The following is a 14,897-nucleotide window of genomic DNA, read 5'->3' as shown; positions in this document are numbered from 1 at the left end:
ATCACTTTGATTAATGAGCTAGAAATAGTGCTGAATCTAAAGAATTTCTTCTGCATTAAGTCATTAACTTTTCTTTGTTGCACAAGATTTAAAACATTTGATTATTTACAGATTTTCAATGTGGTCTTAGACATTAGACCCCTCTGAAATATGATCATTATAATATTATAAATATTTTAAAATTTAAAATGCTCTTTAGTAAAAATTACCAGACCTGAAACCAGATTTTCCCTTCAGACTTCTTAAAATGTCGAGCTGATTTACAGGAGGGATGAGTCTTTAGGTAGAGGCAGAACAGAGAAAAGTATATATTGAGAATTAATATAAATAGAAAAACAGCATACAAACAAACAAACAAACAAGAAATGGGTCATTAAAATACAGTATCTACAGGTCCTTCTCAAAAAATTTGCATATTGTGATAAAGTTCATTATTTTCTGTAATGTACTGATAAACATTAGACTTTCATATATTTTAGATTCATTACAACACAACTGAAGTAGTTCAAGCCTTTTATTGTTTTAATATTGATGATTTTGGCATACAGCTCATGAAAACCCAAAATTCCTATCTCACAAAATTAGCATATTTCATCCGACCAATAAAAGAATGGCCATTATGTTCATTTATGCACTCAATACTTGGTCGGGAATCCTTTTGCAGAAATGACTGCTTCAATGCGGCGTGGCATGGAGGCAATCAGCCTGTGGCACTGCTGAGGTGTTATGGAGGCCCAGGATGCTTCGATAGCGGCCTTAAGCTCATCCAGAGTGTTGGGTCTTGCGTCTCTCAACTTTCTCTTCACAATATCCCACAGATTCTCTATGGGGTTCAGGTCAGGAGATTTGGCAGGCCAATTGAGCACAGTAATACCATGGTCAGTAAACCATTTACCAGTGGTTTTGGCACTGTGAGCAGGTGCCAGGTCGTGCTGAAAAATGAAATCTTCATTTCCATAAAGCTTTTCAGCAGATGGAAGCATGAAGTGCTCCAAAATCTTCTGATAGCTAGCTGCATTGACCCTGCCCTTGATAAAACACAGTGGACCAACACCAGCAGCTGACATGGCACCCCAGACCATCACTGACTGTGGGTACTTGACACTGGACTTCAGGCATTTTGGCATTTCCCTCTCCCCAGTCTTTGGCACCTTGATTTCCGAATGACATGCAAAATTTGCTTTCATCCGAAAAAAGTACTTTGGACCACTGAGCAACAGTCCAGTGCTGCTTCTCTGTAGCCCAGGTCAGGCGCTTCTGCCGCTGTTTCTGGTTCAAAAGTGGCTTGACCTGGGGAATGCGGCACCTGTAGCCCATTTCCTGCACACGCCTGTACACGGTGGCTTTGGATGTTTCTACTCCAGACTCAGTCCACTGCTTCCGCAGGTCCCCCAAGGTCTGGAATCGGTCCTTCTCCACAATCTTCCTCAGGGTCCGGTCACCTCTTCTCGTTGTGCTGCGTTTTCTGCCACACTTTTTCCTTCCCACAGACTTCCCACTGAGGTGCCTTGATACAGCACTCTGGGAACAGCCTATTCGTTCAGAAATGTCTTTCTGTGTCTTACCCTCTTGCTTGAGGGTGTCAATGATGGCCTTCTGGACAGCAGTCAGGTCGGCAGTCTTACCCATGATTGCGGTTTTGAGTAATGAACCAGGCTGGGAGTTTTTAAAAGCCTCAGGAATCTTTTGCAGGTGTTTAGAGTTAATTAGTTGATTCAGATGATCAGGTTAATAGCTCGTTTAGAGAACCTTTTCATGATATGCTAATTTTTTGAGATAGGAATTTTGGGTTTTCATGAGCTGTATGACAAAATCATCAATATTAAAACAATAAAAGGCATGAACTACTTCAGTTGTGTTGTAATGAATCTAAAATATATGAAAGTCTAATGTTTATCAGTACATTACAGAAAATAATGAACTTTATCACAATATGCTAATTTTTTGAGAAGGACCTGTACAGTTACAGTGGTCTACAGGATGACTGACTACCTGTACATTGGGACCGACACAGTCTGCTCATAAAAGTCCCATGTGGACACGAGGTCTGTCCGGGACAGATTTGTGGCATAAAATCTCCAAGCTACCTGATGTGGAGGAAAAAATCATTGAAATTAACTTCTAGAATAGCAAATGACTTCTACAGTAATACATAACTGTATGCAGTAACCACCAACATTTCAAGCCATCTAAATCAAAGAAAACCTGATGAGAGTGAAAATTGAAAGATGATCCTCAATATATATTTTTTAACATCGCAAAGTCAACATCAACTAAATATGGTATAAGTAGTCCACCTGAAAGATATTAGTAAGCACATTTATAGACAACAGAAAGGCCTACAAATGCTGATTTACTCAAAATGTGAGTGGTGTGAATTACACAGGTCTGACCTGGATAAGAGCTGCAGCAGGGTTACGACGCTTCTCAAAATGCTTCTGTCTGTGCTGTTCTTGAACCTTTAGAGCAAATCCTGAGCCCATGATACCCTGCAACAGAGAAAACAGTGCAGAAATACAACTGTTTGTGAGCCATGTCAGTCACTAGAGATGCTTAACACATCATTTCGGTTTAAACTCACCGCAGGAAGAGCGAAAAAAGCTACACCGATCAAACTGAATGCGGCAGCAATTAGACGCCCGTTCCATGTGACAGGATACTTGTCCCCATAACCAATAGTTGTAAGAGTGATCTAGAGAATAGAAATGATTTTGCTTAACAATGGCATAGCTTATGTGCATATACTAATAATACAACCTAGTAAGTCTCTAGGATGGTCATGTAGAGGTTATAAGTTCAAACCCATGTTGGGATCCAGTTGTTTCCTTGAGCCCAGTTTATGGAGTAATGTCCACAATTAGTTTACTCTAAGTTACTCTGGAGTGAAATGATCTGCCAAAGGAGCCTAAGAGGAGCTGCCAGTTCTTTTATGGCACTTGTTCATTTGTGAAATGGATCTTTGAGCAGCGTCTTGTTTCACTGAGTCGTATCATCTCATTTTATCTGATTAGATGGAGGCAGCAGGCCACTGTGGGCTTGGATGAAACTGTAGCACTTACCAGCCCCCACCAGAGGGCGTCTGCGTAGGTCTCGAACATCTCTGCATTGTCATCCTTCTCCACTGAGTACACCAAGAAAGATGCCAGGATAAGACAAAGGAATCCAATATACCACGCCGTAATGAGTTCCTACATTTAGGGATTCAAAAATGTTAGGAACATCAGGAACATGTGATGCACTCCTTACTTAAAATAAAACATGCTAACTGCATGCAATGCAAACTGCTCCATGGATGCCTATAACCAAAAATAAAAATAAAAATCTGTGCCTTTTAGTCCACATCTTTTACTTTGAGACCAGAAGTTTGGGGCTAGTAAGATTTTTTAATATTTTTGAAAAAATCTTCAGTGTAGCAGCATTTATAATCAAAAACAGCAAAAAAGAATAATATTGTGAAATACTATTACAATTGGAAAAATAAATATCTTTCTATTTGAATACATTTTATTGATTCCTGGGGTAAATTCCAGAGTTGAATTTTTTATCAGCCATTACTCCAGTCTTCATGTCACATGATTCTTCAGAAATTGTTTTAATATGCTGATTTGATGGTAAAGAAACATATTTTATTATATCAAAGTTAAAACAGCTGTGCTGCATAATATTTTGTAGAAACTGTGATATATTTTCAGGATTCGTTAATGGATAAAAAGACAGCATTTATTTAAAAATTTATATTTTTTAACATATACAGAACTAGACTACATTATGCAAAATAAAATGCTCTCTAAAATAATAACGTCCCGTTAAACAATACAATCTTTCACCGACCATCAGTAGCAAGTAGCAAGCTATGGCAAGCTATGGTTATGATGTAAATTAAAAGACTACTTTAAATGGTTTTGTCCAAATCTCTGAATACAGCAACGAAATTTGCTTTCAAACCATTTCACGGGGTGCTTAAGGCCACTGAATAGATTTAATAGCTGCAGACTAAACGGAGGGATATAGTTTCTCCAGTAACAGAAACTAATGAATAGTAATGAATGTGCTGCCCACTGACCCAAATGGCAGACTGGTGGAAATATGTTCACTCAGTAACCTACTTAGAGTGAACTTTAGCAATCTCTGCTTTTAATTAGTACACATTTACTACCCATTCACCACACAAATCCATATGTAAACAAAGGTAAACACTAGTCTATACATACAGTATGCATATTAACAGACATTCAATACATGAGTTTAACAAATGATCTGGTGTTTAACACTTTGTCCTAACCAGGCTCAATGTGATACAATGATTGTGGTGCATTGCACAGAATTTCTGCTTTTAGCGTGGACAGAAAAATGTACTGTATTCTTTCAAAGGAATACAAGTATGTTACTGGTCACCTTGCTGTGTGCGTAAACCACAGATCCCAGGAGCTTCCATGTGCCACCGCGCCGGTCCATACGCAGCATTCGAAGGATCTGAAGAAACCTCAGACTCCGAATGGCTGAGGTGGCAAAAACATTTCCCTGTGAGCCAGCGGCCAGCACAGACACCGAAGCAAAAAGGACCATGATATCTGCAGAATAAGAGTGTATATTAATAATAAAATGAACTGCTGACAGTATAATTGGGCTTTATCTTTCAGCTGAGAATCAAATAGACATTCTCCATATGGACTTTGCAATCAAACTACTTCTTAAAGGGACAGATCACCCAAAAATCATTATTCTGTCAATATTTACTATTTCTTTCTTCAATAAAATACAAGAGAAATGTTGAAGAATGTTATGTATTTGTGTTCAACATCAGGGTGGTTAAATGCTGACAGAATTGTCATTTTTGGGTGAATTATTCCGGTAATGTGATTGGGATCAGTCTCATATTCACTGGAATTATGTATTCTTTTAAATCATGCACTAATGGAGTTCACATTATTCTGCTGTAGCACTGGCATCCAGTGTATCAAGTGTCATAATTCAGAGAGTTTTCTCATTTAATGCCCCAGAAAAAGTAGGAAAAGCAGATTTTATTGTCTCTTGAGGTGAAAGAATAGCAAGAGAGAGAGGGAGAGAGAGAGAGAGAGAGAGAGAGAGAGAGAGAGAGAGAGAGAGAGAGAGCGAGGAAACATGCATTATAGAAGAAAATCAGAACAGACCAAAAAAAATGAAATTATTTTCTAACCGATGATACAGAAGGGTTTGCGTGCAAATCTCAGCCTTCCTCTCCATCCTCGGTAGCGACAGCAGCAGCCGGCTGCCCAAATCCGCACAATATATTCCACACCAAACACCACGATTGTCACAATTTCCTGGACAGACAGCAGACACATCCACTTACTGACATTTATTTGTGCTGCCTTATATACAGTTATATAGAAAATAAAATAAAATAAAAAATAATGATCAATCATGTCAAGAACAGAACTGTTTCAAATTCAAAATTAGATATTTGACAGAAATTCTAAAACTTAGTTTTATAATAATATAATATAATATAAAAGTTAAATTGTTAACCAATGCGATAAAAAAATGTTACAAGTAGATGTAATACTTATTATTATAAAAGGCCAAAAAACTATATAGATACAAATCAAAAATACACACATCACATTACGTCCAAGCTTTTTATGTTAAAAGAGCAGTATGTAAGTGCTTGATGGCTACTGTTACCCTGACCCAAACAGATCTATAAAGTGTCATGTTCACAGCAATGCACTTCACCACTGGATAATATCCTACTTGTCACGTTCTGTTAGAATGTGGAACAAGATCTACTGTGATCTACAGTGTCTACAACATGCACACACAAGTCTGAAGTGTTTGATACAAAAACCTGACAGCATCACTACCATGTATCAGCTTCTGCCTGTAAATCATGTTAAACGAGGATCAGATACAAACCAGGATGTACAAGGCACTCTCAGAGCTTTTCTTGTGTTCTTTGATTGTTGCGAACACTGACAGAACCAGACAGGAAAATATCAGCAGAAACCTGCAAGACAGGACAGCAGTAAATCAAACCAATAATGAAACACTGGCTTGTTCTCTCACATGAGATTGCTCTAATATTAGAAGTTATACATTGATATAATTTGTTTTGGATAGAGCTGTTGATACACATTCATGAAGGACATTGAGCTTAGACACTTAATTGGAATTGGGCCCTCTTGGACCTATTGTTTCAAGATTCAATATTTTTTATTTTTTTGGCATTGATCTGACAAACCTTAAGTCTTTTGAATGGTAGTGTACATGTTTGTGTTGTTTATATTCATTTTTGGCCATTTTAGGTGACATTTGTTTCAAATTTAATATTTTAACAAAATTATTCTTCTCTTTTTTTTTCATTGCAGTGGACAGTTTCACTTTACAAGGCAGGCATTATTTAGTCTTTTTGGACTTAAGCCCTGTGAGAGTAATAAATTTGGCAGGATTCCAGACTTCTTCATTATGCAAAGAGAAACATTATGATAAAGAAACTGCACCTGTATGCTATAATGCTATGCTATTAATATTCAATATGTTAGTATTGATTTCAAACAGACAAACCTTTGCTGTTCCTCTATAAGATCAAATCTGTGTTGCTATTGAATGACTGTAAAAGTGTCAGGCATAAAATACATCCTCCCCACTAAGCTGCTTCTTGCCCCAGGTATTAATATTATATGTCATAACAGAAACTAATCTGCTAATTTGGAACAATCTAACAGAAAGAGATCAGTAAAACAAACTGGCCCTAAAGGGAATGAGGCCAGAGGTGAATAAATGAAGGCTGCATTAATAAAGGTGGGAAACAGAGGATTATGGTAGTCAATGGTAAGTAAATCAGCTCAAAAGAGAATCCTCACAGGAAATCTAATCTTTACTCATTACAAAAAATGCTGAATCGTGCAGAACCATTGACATCAGACACCTGACGTGGCTTACAGGAACACATCACATTATGAGAAATGATTGCTCACCTTCCTGCTCTCAGATGGTTTGGACTTTATGGCCATGTAGTGGCTTCAGAGGATAAGGCAGTCATTTATTACGAACTTGCCATTAATACAGCTACACTGGAGTTTTGTACTTAATTGATGCTGATGACTTACTGACATGCAAATCTCTAAGATCTGAATGTACTGCCTTTAGGTAAGGGGCTTTACAAACTTTGTGCTTTGAAAGTGCGACCTACGAAAATCTAATAAGATTTTCACAAACAGACAAACAGACCACAGAGGCATCAAGCACAAGCTTGGTAAGATAAGACTGCAATTACCTCAGCAACAATACAGCATTTTGACACTCATTATTTGTGATACTGCTGAACATCAGATGTAACAAACCTATAGTGCAAACCAGTTACATAAACACGAAAACCAAATAGTCATTAAGTCCTTTTGTCTTTGTGAGGCTGGTTATTGCTCTTGATGTTGGCAACAGCCACAGACTAATCTGGAAATTGTAAGGCGGGGTAGAATATACAGGCCTGTCAAACAGAGAGACAACAAGGACACATTCTCTGAGTCAGCAGCAAATAAGGTAATAGAGTAATCGATTTACCTCATTCACCCCATTAGTACAATTCTCTCAAAACGAGACTCTCCAGACTGAACCAAGGACATATACAATGATTTGTTATTAGGTGGCATTAAATCGTATTTCACGTTAAATAACAATTAAGTAATGTCTTAAAAGTTTACAATACCGTTCAAAAATTTGGGGTTGGAAAGATTTTTTTAATGTTATTGAACAAAGTCTCTTATGCTCACAAAGGTTGCATTTATTTAATTAAAAATATAGTAAAGATTTTATGTCTTCAATGTCACATAATCCTTCAGAAATAATTCTAATATGTTGATTTGGTGCACAAAAACACTAATTATTAGTAATTTCTTTAAATAAAACATTCATTTGAACTTTTCTGTAATATCACTAATGTCTTTACTGTTACTTTTGATATTTTTTTTATTCATATGAATTTTTGATAATCTTATTGACCCCAATTTTTTTAGTTGTGAGTGTATATTGTTGTGTATTACATAATAGAATATTATATTCTTGCCCTTTTGATTGCATTAGCTACCAACAACTGACTAACAGCAAAATGAAGTTGCATATACAATAAGGCACAAATACTCACTCGCATATCAAAGCATTCACCACTTCTAAATATCTCCTTGTACCCTTTTCCATAAGCTTGAGAAATAAAGGCTTAGCTGAGTCTGTACAGCAAGCAAAGTGCTATCTCTGCATTTGATGCTTGTGAAAGAGAGAGAAAAAAACACTTAAAGTAAGAGGCCAAAGTCAGCACACTGCACTGCACTTAATGTGTGTGTGTGTGTGTGTGCACGCACACTAGACAGAGTAAAACAAGGATAGTGACTGCATAAATAATGTATCTTCAGAACTCACATTCATGTCTCAGGCTGAAGTGGGAGTGTTCTATGAGGGATGCATGACCAGCAGAGCGGACAAAGACATTTACAGCCACTCAGAAAATTAGACAGCTCATGCTCCAGCATCCATGATACAGTCTGAGGTTATGATGCTGCATTATGACAGACTGGTTTATGGTCATAAGAGATGAATGGATCTCAAAGACATTTGTGGTAATGGAGCTCTATGTGTTTCTAAAAGGCTACTGAATAAGTGATGCTACACAACTTGCCTTAAGATTCAATCTCAAGACCAATCTCATCTCTCTAACCAAAAATACAGAGGTTTGTAAGTGTCATAATTTGAAACCAATCCTATGGGATCTTAATGGATCTTACATTTTCTAATGGGTTCCATCATGACACAAAAACAAACACAAGGTCTTTTACAACATAACAGTCTGTTATGAAACAGGACTGTTACTAATATTGTGTACATCAAAAATATTTATAATTCCTACTGAACGGTCTAAACTGTTTCAGCTCCCAGCCCCAACCCAACAGAAAAACATTATTTTAGGATAATAATGATTACACAATATCAGGCTCAAAAAAATAATAACTTCATGCAAGAACTTCAGTTTAGCCTGTAGGATCTCATTTGATTCTCTTTAAATTCCTATCAGAATCCTTTAGGACAGGTTCCAAATTACTACAGAAATAATAATCCGTAAAGATGTTTTATTAAGGACAGCTCAGCAACATAATGATGTAGAAAATATAATACAGGCCAGTGGAAAATAAAATAAAGCCTCATTAGGATTCACAGTAGTTCATAACTTGCATTATTTGGACAGAAAAAAGGTAGGTAGGCTAGTCTTTGTCGGAAGAATTTATAGCATTTCATCAGTAGCCTACTGCTCATATTTTGTTAGCAAACAGTACAGTAGGCTAACCCTACTACATTAATGTAATATGGTACGGTATTTACAGTAAACGCTACATGTCCAATAATCGTAGTAGTGGTACTTCCGTGTTGTGTATAGTTTTGATACTTGTTCGTTGGAAATGCATTTACCTTTTTGGGTGTGAATTAAGATTTTTTTTTGGCAAGCATACACAGTTTCATTTGAGGTAAATATCCATTCAGTGTTCTTTTCCCTTATCTGACTTTATCCTGTATTTCTGAGAGCGGAAAAAAGACTGATCTAATAATTTAGATTGAATCGCGACGCGAACCGATTCAGACTTACTTCCGGCTCATTATACTGACCCAAAGTGACAACCATGGTTTTGATATAAACAGTAGACATATAATATAATACACATGACACACTGTAAAAAAAATAAATAAAAAAAATAAATTATTGTTAAAAATTTATTTTTTACATCTGTCTGTTCTGATGCAAACATAGACAAATGCGCTTTTTGACGGTCTTGACTACGACCGCCACCTTTAAGTCGCCAGGACAATGTAAAATCACTTACCATTTTAAAATAAGAATTTATATAACATTAATCTCGTTGTCTAGCTACGTTTGAAAGCAAAACTCGCCTTGTAAACAACCCTTGATAAGTCTCGGACTCACAAACTGCCTTTAAGCCAATCATTTACGCGAAAGTTACGTCACTCAATTAATATTCTTTAGCCAGACTAAGAAGGTCTGAAAATGAATCCCCTCACTTTCCAGATCGTTCCTACACCCCTGTGCCACAGTGAAGAACCCAGCGACACCTCCCGGCCCGTTTCCCGGATTTGTTGCCGCGGCAAACACGAGCGCACTGACGCGGTACTACAGGAGCTGACCGGTGCTGAAACCGCTGCCTAATGAGACACTACAGTATGCATCATTAATACCCTAATCTGTGAACACTTGACTCCAACGACTCAGTTTATGAAATATGCACAGCTGTGAAAAGCTCATTTGGCGGCCTGGCTCTGAATGAATATTGACATTTGCTACACAGACAAAACTTTTATATATTTTCCCACTCTTTGGCTGACGCTCTGCGACAAAAGCTGCAGGCAGGCAGGCAGGCCGACAACATCTCAAACTTTCAGCATTCTGGGCGGTGCAGCACAGAAAGATGGGTGATTCCCACGCCACGCAGAAACGCAATTCACGGAGCACATACTCACACATAAGCGTGGTAAATGAGCGCCCAGCCGCGGGGTCTTTCCAACGCATTGTAAAGGAAATTTTGCAGTCTGCGATAACGCGCGTTTCTTTTGTGAGCGATGCTCCCCCTGGACCTCGGTCTGCACAGGATGCTGCCCCGTTTTGTGCTCTCGGAACCGGCGATAAGAAGTGCCCCGTCTCGGCTCGTCTCCGCAGCCCCGGGGTCCAGTCCCACAAAGCCGACTTTCAGTTTCTTCTCTCCTGCCGGAGGGTGATAAACTTCACCGTTGGCGGATTTTTTCACCATCCTTACAGTTTGACAGATCCAAACGAGTGTATAAAGTAGTCGTGGGTAGACATCGCCGAACCGGGGTGTGTTCTGTAGTGCGGTGGTCTCGTACTAAAAGCCAATTGAAACGCTAAGGCGAAACTGCAATGGGTAGTCCTTTATCTTTACGCCTTCCGGCTCCTGCACGAGCCTCTATATTTAATGTTTCAGCTGTCGGATTTTGGTTGAAGAGGCTGATGTAACAAATTGTTGCAAGTAGTAGATAAATAATTAGTTAAATCATTCATGGGAGAAAAGGAAATAGAACTTTGCAATGCTGAAATCTTAATGCCTCCACACAGCACAATGGAGACGAGCAGTAAGTTATTGCAGGTTGGTGTCATGTAAAAAAAGGTGATGTTTACCTTAAGTAAAACATTATAAAATCTCATAAAAGGGCTGATTTCTGCGCAGATGTGCAACTAGACCGTCTATAATGGCCAAAAAAGGTTATTAAGGCAGACCAATCAAAAGTTAAGGTTTAATTGAAAGTGCAATAAACTATGTAGGATGTTCTTGACCTCTCTCCATGCCCACTTATATACTATAACAGTGTATATGTTTATAAATTACTATTGATCTGTCATTGTTAGAGATTAACTGCATAGAACAGGTTAAATCTCTAACAATGACAGACCAATAGTAATTTATAAACATATACACTTATTTAGTTTGATATTAGCAATGCATTAAATAGAGTATAAAGACAAACCTATGGTTTACTCCTGTCAGACTGAAGGGTGCTATAAAATCACCACACTTTTATTGGGGCTGCATTCGGAAATGAGGGTGACACACTGAGTTTAAGGGTATAAGGCAATTTTACATCCCTAATTAGACAATTCTGAGGCTTCGGACCCCTGGATTTACTGCAGGTCATTAGTTTTACCTGAAGGTGCATTCTTGGAGGATTTAAATATAGAGATCACATTACTTCAGAAAGGAGAACTTTATACAATGCTTTTAATTCAACACGGAGTTAAAAACAACTGGATATATGCTTACATTACCAGCAAGATAAGTTTAAGAGCCATTTAATGTATTTATTATTAACAGTTCTGGACAGCATAAAGACAGAGACATCACAGTCAAACATTAATATAAACTATAAGTTAAATATTTGCAGATGCAGATTAGATCTACTCCTTCACTCCACCAGTGAGGTTTTGATTAAGCTGCTCTTATTAATAGAAACGACAGAATTTGTAAAATTAAGGAAACGACTTTGAAATGAAAAAAAACAAATAAGCGGTAAAGACCAAGAAACTATAAGGCCCTCAAAAGAAAGGCTTGATTTGTAAGCACCATTGAATATTGTTCGCTCTTTGAGCTAAAAAGTACACTTGAAATCGAGGCAAGTTAAAAAATGGCAATAATAAACTTAAAATAGTACTGAAAACAGGACAGGAGTTTAAAGTAAAAAAAACAAACAAAAACCATTTGAATACAAGCATACCACGTTTCAGCTGACTGATTAGTGATGTTAAATTATTCAGTCATAACTTTTGAAAGGGGAAGCTAATCATAATAATGGACCGAGATGGTGCAGAAACCTGAGATTTGAACATACAGTGATAGGAACATGCTAATGCTACGTCTTTGGGTTTTACTAGATTTAGGTCTATCATACAGAAATGATAGGTTTCATGTGGACATTATAAAGCATAATAACAAGCAACAACAAGGACATTCAAAACATACAATAATGACACTGCACAGATTCTGTGGATTAAAAACAATTGTTTCCAGTTTAAAAACCATTTGCTTTGAGGACCAAATAAAACGTTAAAACCCAATTAAAACTTGTTTTACAAACACTAGGCTTCAATTTGGATATACGAGGAGAAAAAACACTATTTATTAGCATACATTCAGTATTGTTTAAAATATTTTATAATGATTTTAAGTTGCAGCGTCTAACTTCCATGCTGATATGTAACAGACAGTGATGTGTTACGAGCTACAATACGATGAACGTCTCATTAAGATTTCATTAACACATGATGCTTTGTTGCATTGTCACTTAAGTCACCATATTTACTCAAATCTTTGTTTGTGTCATTAAAATGGTCAAATTTGAGCTGTCAGGACTACTAAAGGTAACAAATATAACAATATATATAAAAATGAAATGCAGAGTTTGCATGTTACAAAAGCCGTCACATACTGTACATACTAGCCTAACTAGTCCAAACTAATCCAGGAACACTGTTAAATTTCCAAGCCTTCTACTGACCACACAGCTGAAGTTAGATTTTTAAATAACGAACACAATGTGTAAAAGCACAATGAAGTTTCCTATCCAAATATGCACTAAGCATACAAAATGAAAGATGTACAATTTTATATGTTTTAACATTATTAATACTCTTTAAATTATAGCACTGCTGTTCCCAAAGAGCATATGCTTATCTCTCTGATGTATATTTACCTAAATACAGAACTTCAATAAAATCCTACTATATCTATTGATTCTTCACATGATCTCTTTGTGTTTCTTTATCTTCTAAAATGTACAGTACTTTTAATAAACACAGAAGAACACAAGCTTTATTGTGCTTTTCCAAACAGCCACGCAAAGCAGTTCCCCAGGACAGTCACGTACTGTAACACAGCACTGATTCATGATTAAAAAGTGCTATACACCATTCGTTTTCTCCCAGTTGATCAATAACCGTTTCAACCTTCAATATCAACATTTTGATTGTATTTTGTTTGCAGGCCTATGTTTGAGAGGTTTAGCCTCCAGCTGTTTCCCTGTTATTCTTAAAATGCGCCGTTGACAGAACTTCACAATAAAATTGTGTTGTTAAACAGAATCAAGCAAATTTTAAACACAATGACGGATAAGAATTACGATTTTGAAACTGGTCCATGTAGGCTGGAATGATTTCAGTACTTTCGTAATACCTGATATGAGTAAGAGAATCGCAACAGCTCTCTGAGGGCACCACCTCCCATGACAGTGCAGATACACGCATGCTAAGCTACAGTAATTGCACATAATCACCACGTATCTGAACTTAACGTCGCCATCCAGACCAAACCACCCTACTTGCTGACGCAAGACTGCAGTCAGAGGCCAAAGGAAGAGATAATACAGCCTTTTACAGTTAGATTTAGCCATTCACATGCCAGTCCAGATCCATTAGGAGACCAAACAATGTAGCAATGTGGGCAGACACTGCTAGCCAAGATTAGCATCGTTAGCATTAGCGATTTTCTCAGCTGCCAGAGCAGGAGATAAAGGTGGTCGGACGGTTCTCATTCCTCGTCGTGTTGACCTCAGCTAGACCTCTCTGGATGAGGCTGGCTGGGAGTTGAGATGTGCTGAGGAGTCTCAAAATGATAAGCCAGTCTTGATATCTCCCAGCATTTAGAAGGTCTGAGAGACAGATATCACCTCATTCAAAGATCTCCATCAGAGGGGGGTAAACACAACCTGAAGAGCCTGTGATGAGGATTAAAAAGGGTTTGGTTACTGTAGAAGTTTCATTCAACTCTAAAGCCAACCAGAAATAATAACTTTCCATTTTTAAAGTTAAATGGCAATAGTCAGTGATACCTGGGGGCACACGGCGGCATCTGGTCCATTACTCTGAGATTTTTCGCAGAAATCTCCACTCTGGTGCCCTGTGAATAAAAACAGTTATTATTGCCTGTTGGAATACCGTCAGAACAGCTCAAATGTCAGTCTTCATGTTCTAAAATATGCTAAAGAGTTTCATCAGAAGCTTTAGTTTCGTCTGTTTCTGAGTGTATATTACTAGTTTTTTGCAACAACTCTTATCATTTAGACTACTTGCCCACACATATTGATATATTCAAGCATATGTCAAGCACTGCAGGTGTGTAGGCACATATTGTATCTGTTAAGCTTATTATTATTATTCTACTTCTCACATAATATGGCAACCTATAGAACTGTATGCTAAAAGTTGTGAAATTTAGCACACTGATTAGGCCGTTTCTCAATATATCTGTTGCTACTTTTGGAGTCAGTCTCTCAAAACTAGATTTTTTTATTCAAAAAAGGTCACTTTTTATTCAAACTCCAACAGTTTTCATCCAAGTGACCAAATTTGAGTCAGACCA

The 14,897-nt window shown here is 37.4% G+C and overlaps 2 protein-coding genes across 2 annotated transcripts in view; both read right to left on the bottom strand.

The window, feature by feature from the left end:
• Positions 1–1,988: 1,988 nt before the first annotated feature.
• On the bottom strand, positions 1,989–10,781 carry LOC306849263 (potassium voltage-gated channel subfamily KQT member 2-like; the record flags this gene model as incomplete). Its single annotated transcript, XM_079384175.1, has 8 exons — positions 1,989–2,087; positions 2,394–2,489; positions 2,582–2,692; positions 3,060–3,188; positions 4,396–4,571; positions 5,177–5,303; positions 5,896–5,986; positions 10,495–10,781. 8 exons carry the CDS (start codon positions 10,779–10,781, stop codon positions 1,989–1,991), a joined length of 1,116 nt encoding a protein of 371 aa, XP_079240301.1.
• A 963-nt stretch (positions 10,782–11,744) lies between these two features.
• LOC306849473 (phosphatidylinositol 3,4,5-trisphosphate-dependent Rac exchanger 1 protein-like) overlaps positions 11,745–14,897 on the bottom strand; it is a 73,094-nt gene continuing 69,941 nt past the window's right edge. Inside the window, exons 39-40 of the mRNA XM_079384518.1 lie at positions 14,368–14,435; positions 11,745–14,253 (exon numbers count right to left, since the gene is read on the bottom strand). Coding sequence (XP_079240644.1) covers positions 14,211–14,253; positions 14,368–14,435 — 111 coding nt within the window. The 3' untranslated portion in view covers positions 11,745–14,210. The remainder of the gene's footprint in view (positions 14,254–14,367; positions 14,436–14,897) is intronic.

Source organism: Barbus barbus, assembly GCF_936440315.1.
Source record: "Barbus barbus genome assembly, chromosome: 29".
NCBI lineage: Eukaryota > Metazoa > Chordata > Actinopteri > Cypriniformes > Cyprinidae > Barbus > Barbus barbus.
Note: the sequence above shows the minus strand (reverse complement) of the source record. Positions and strands in the feature narration are given on the sequence as shown.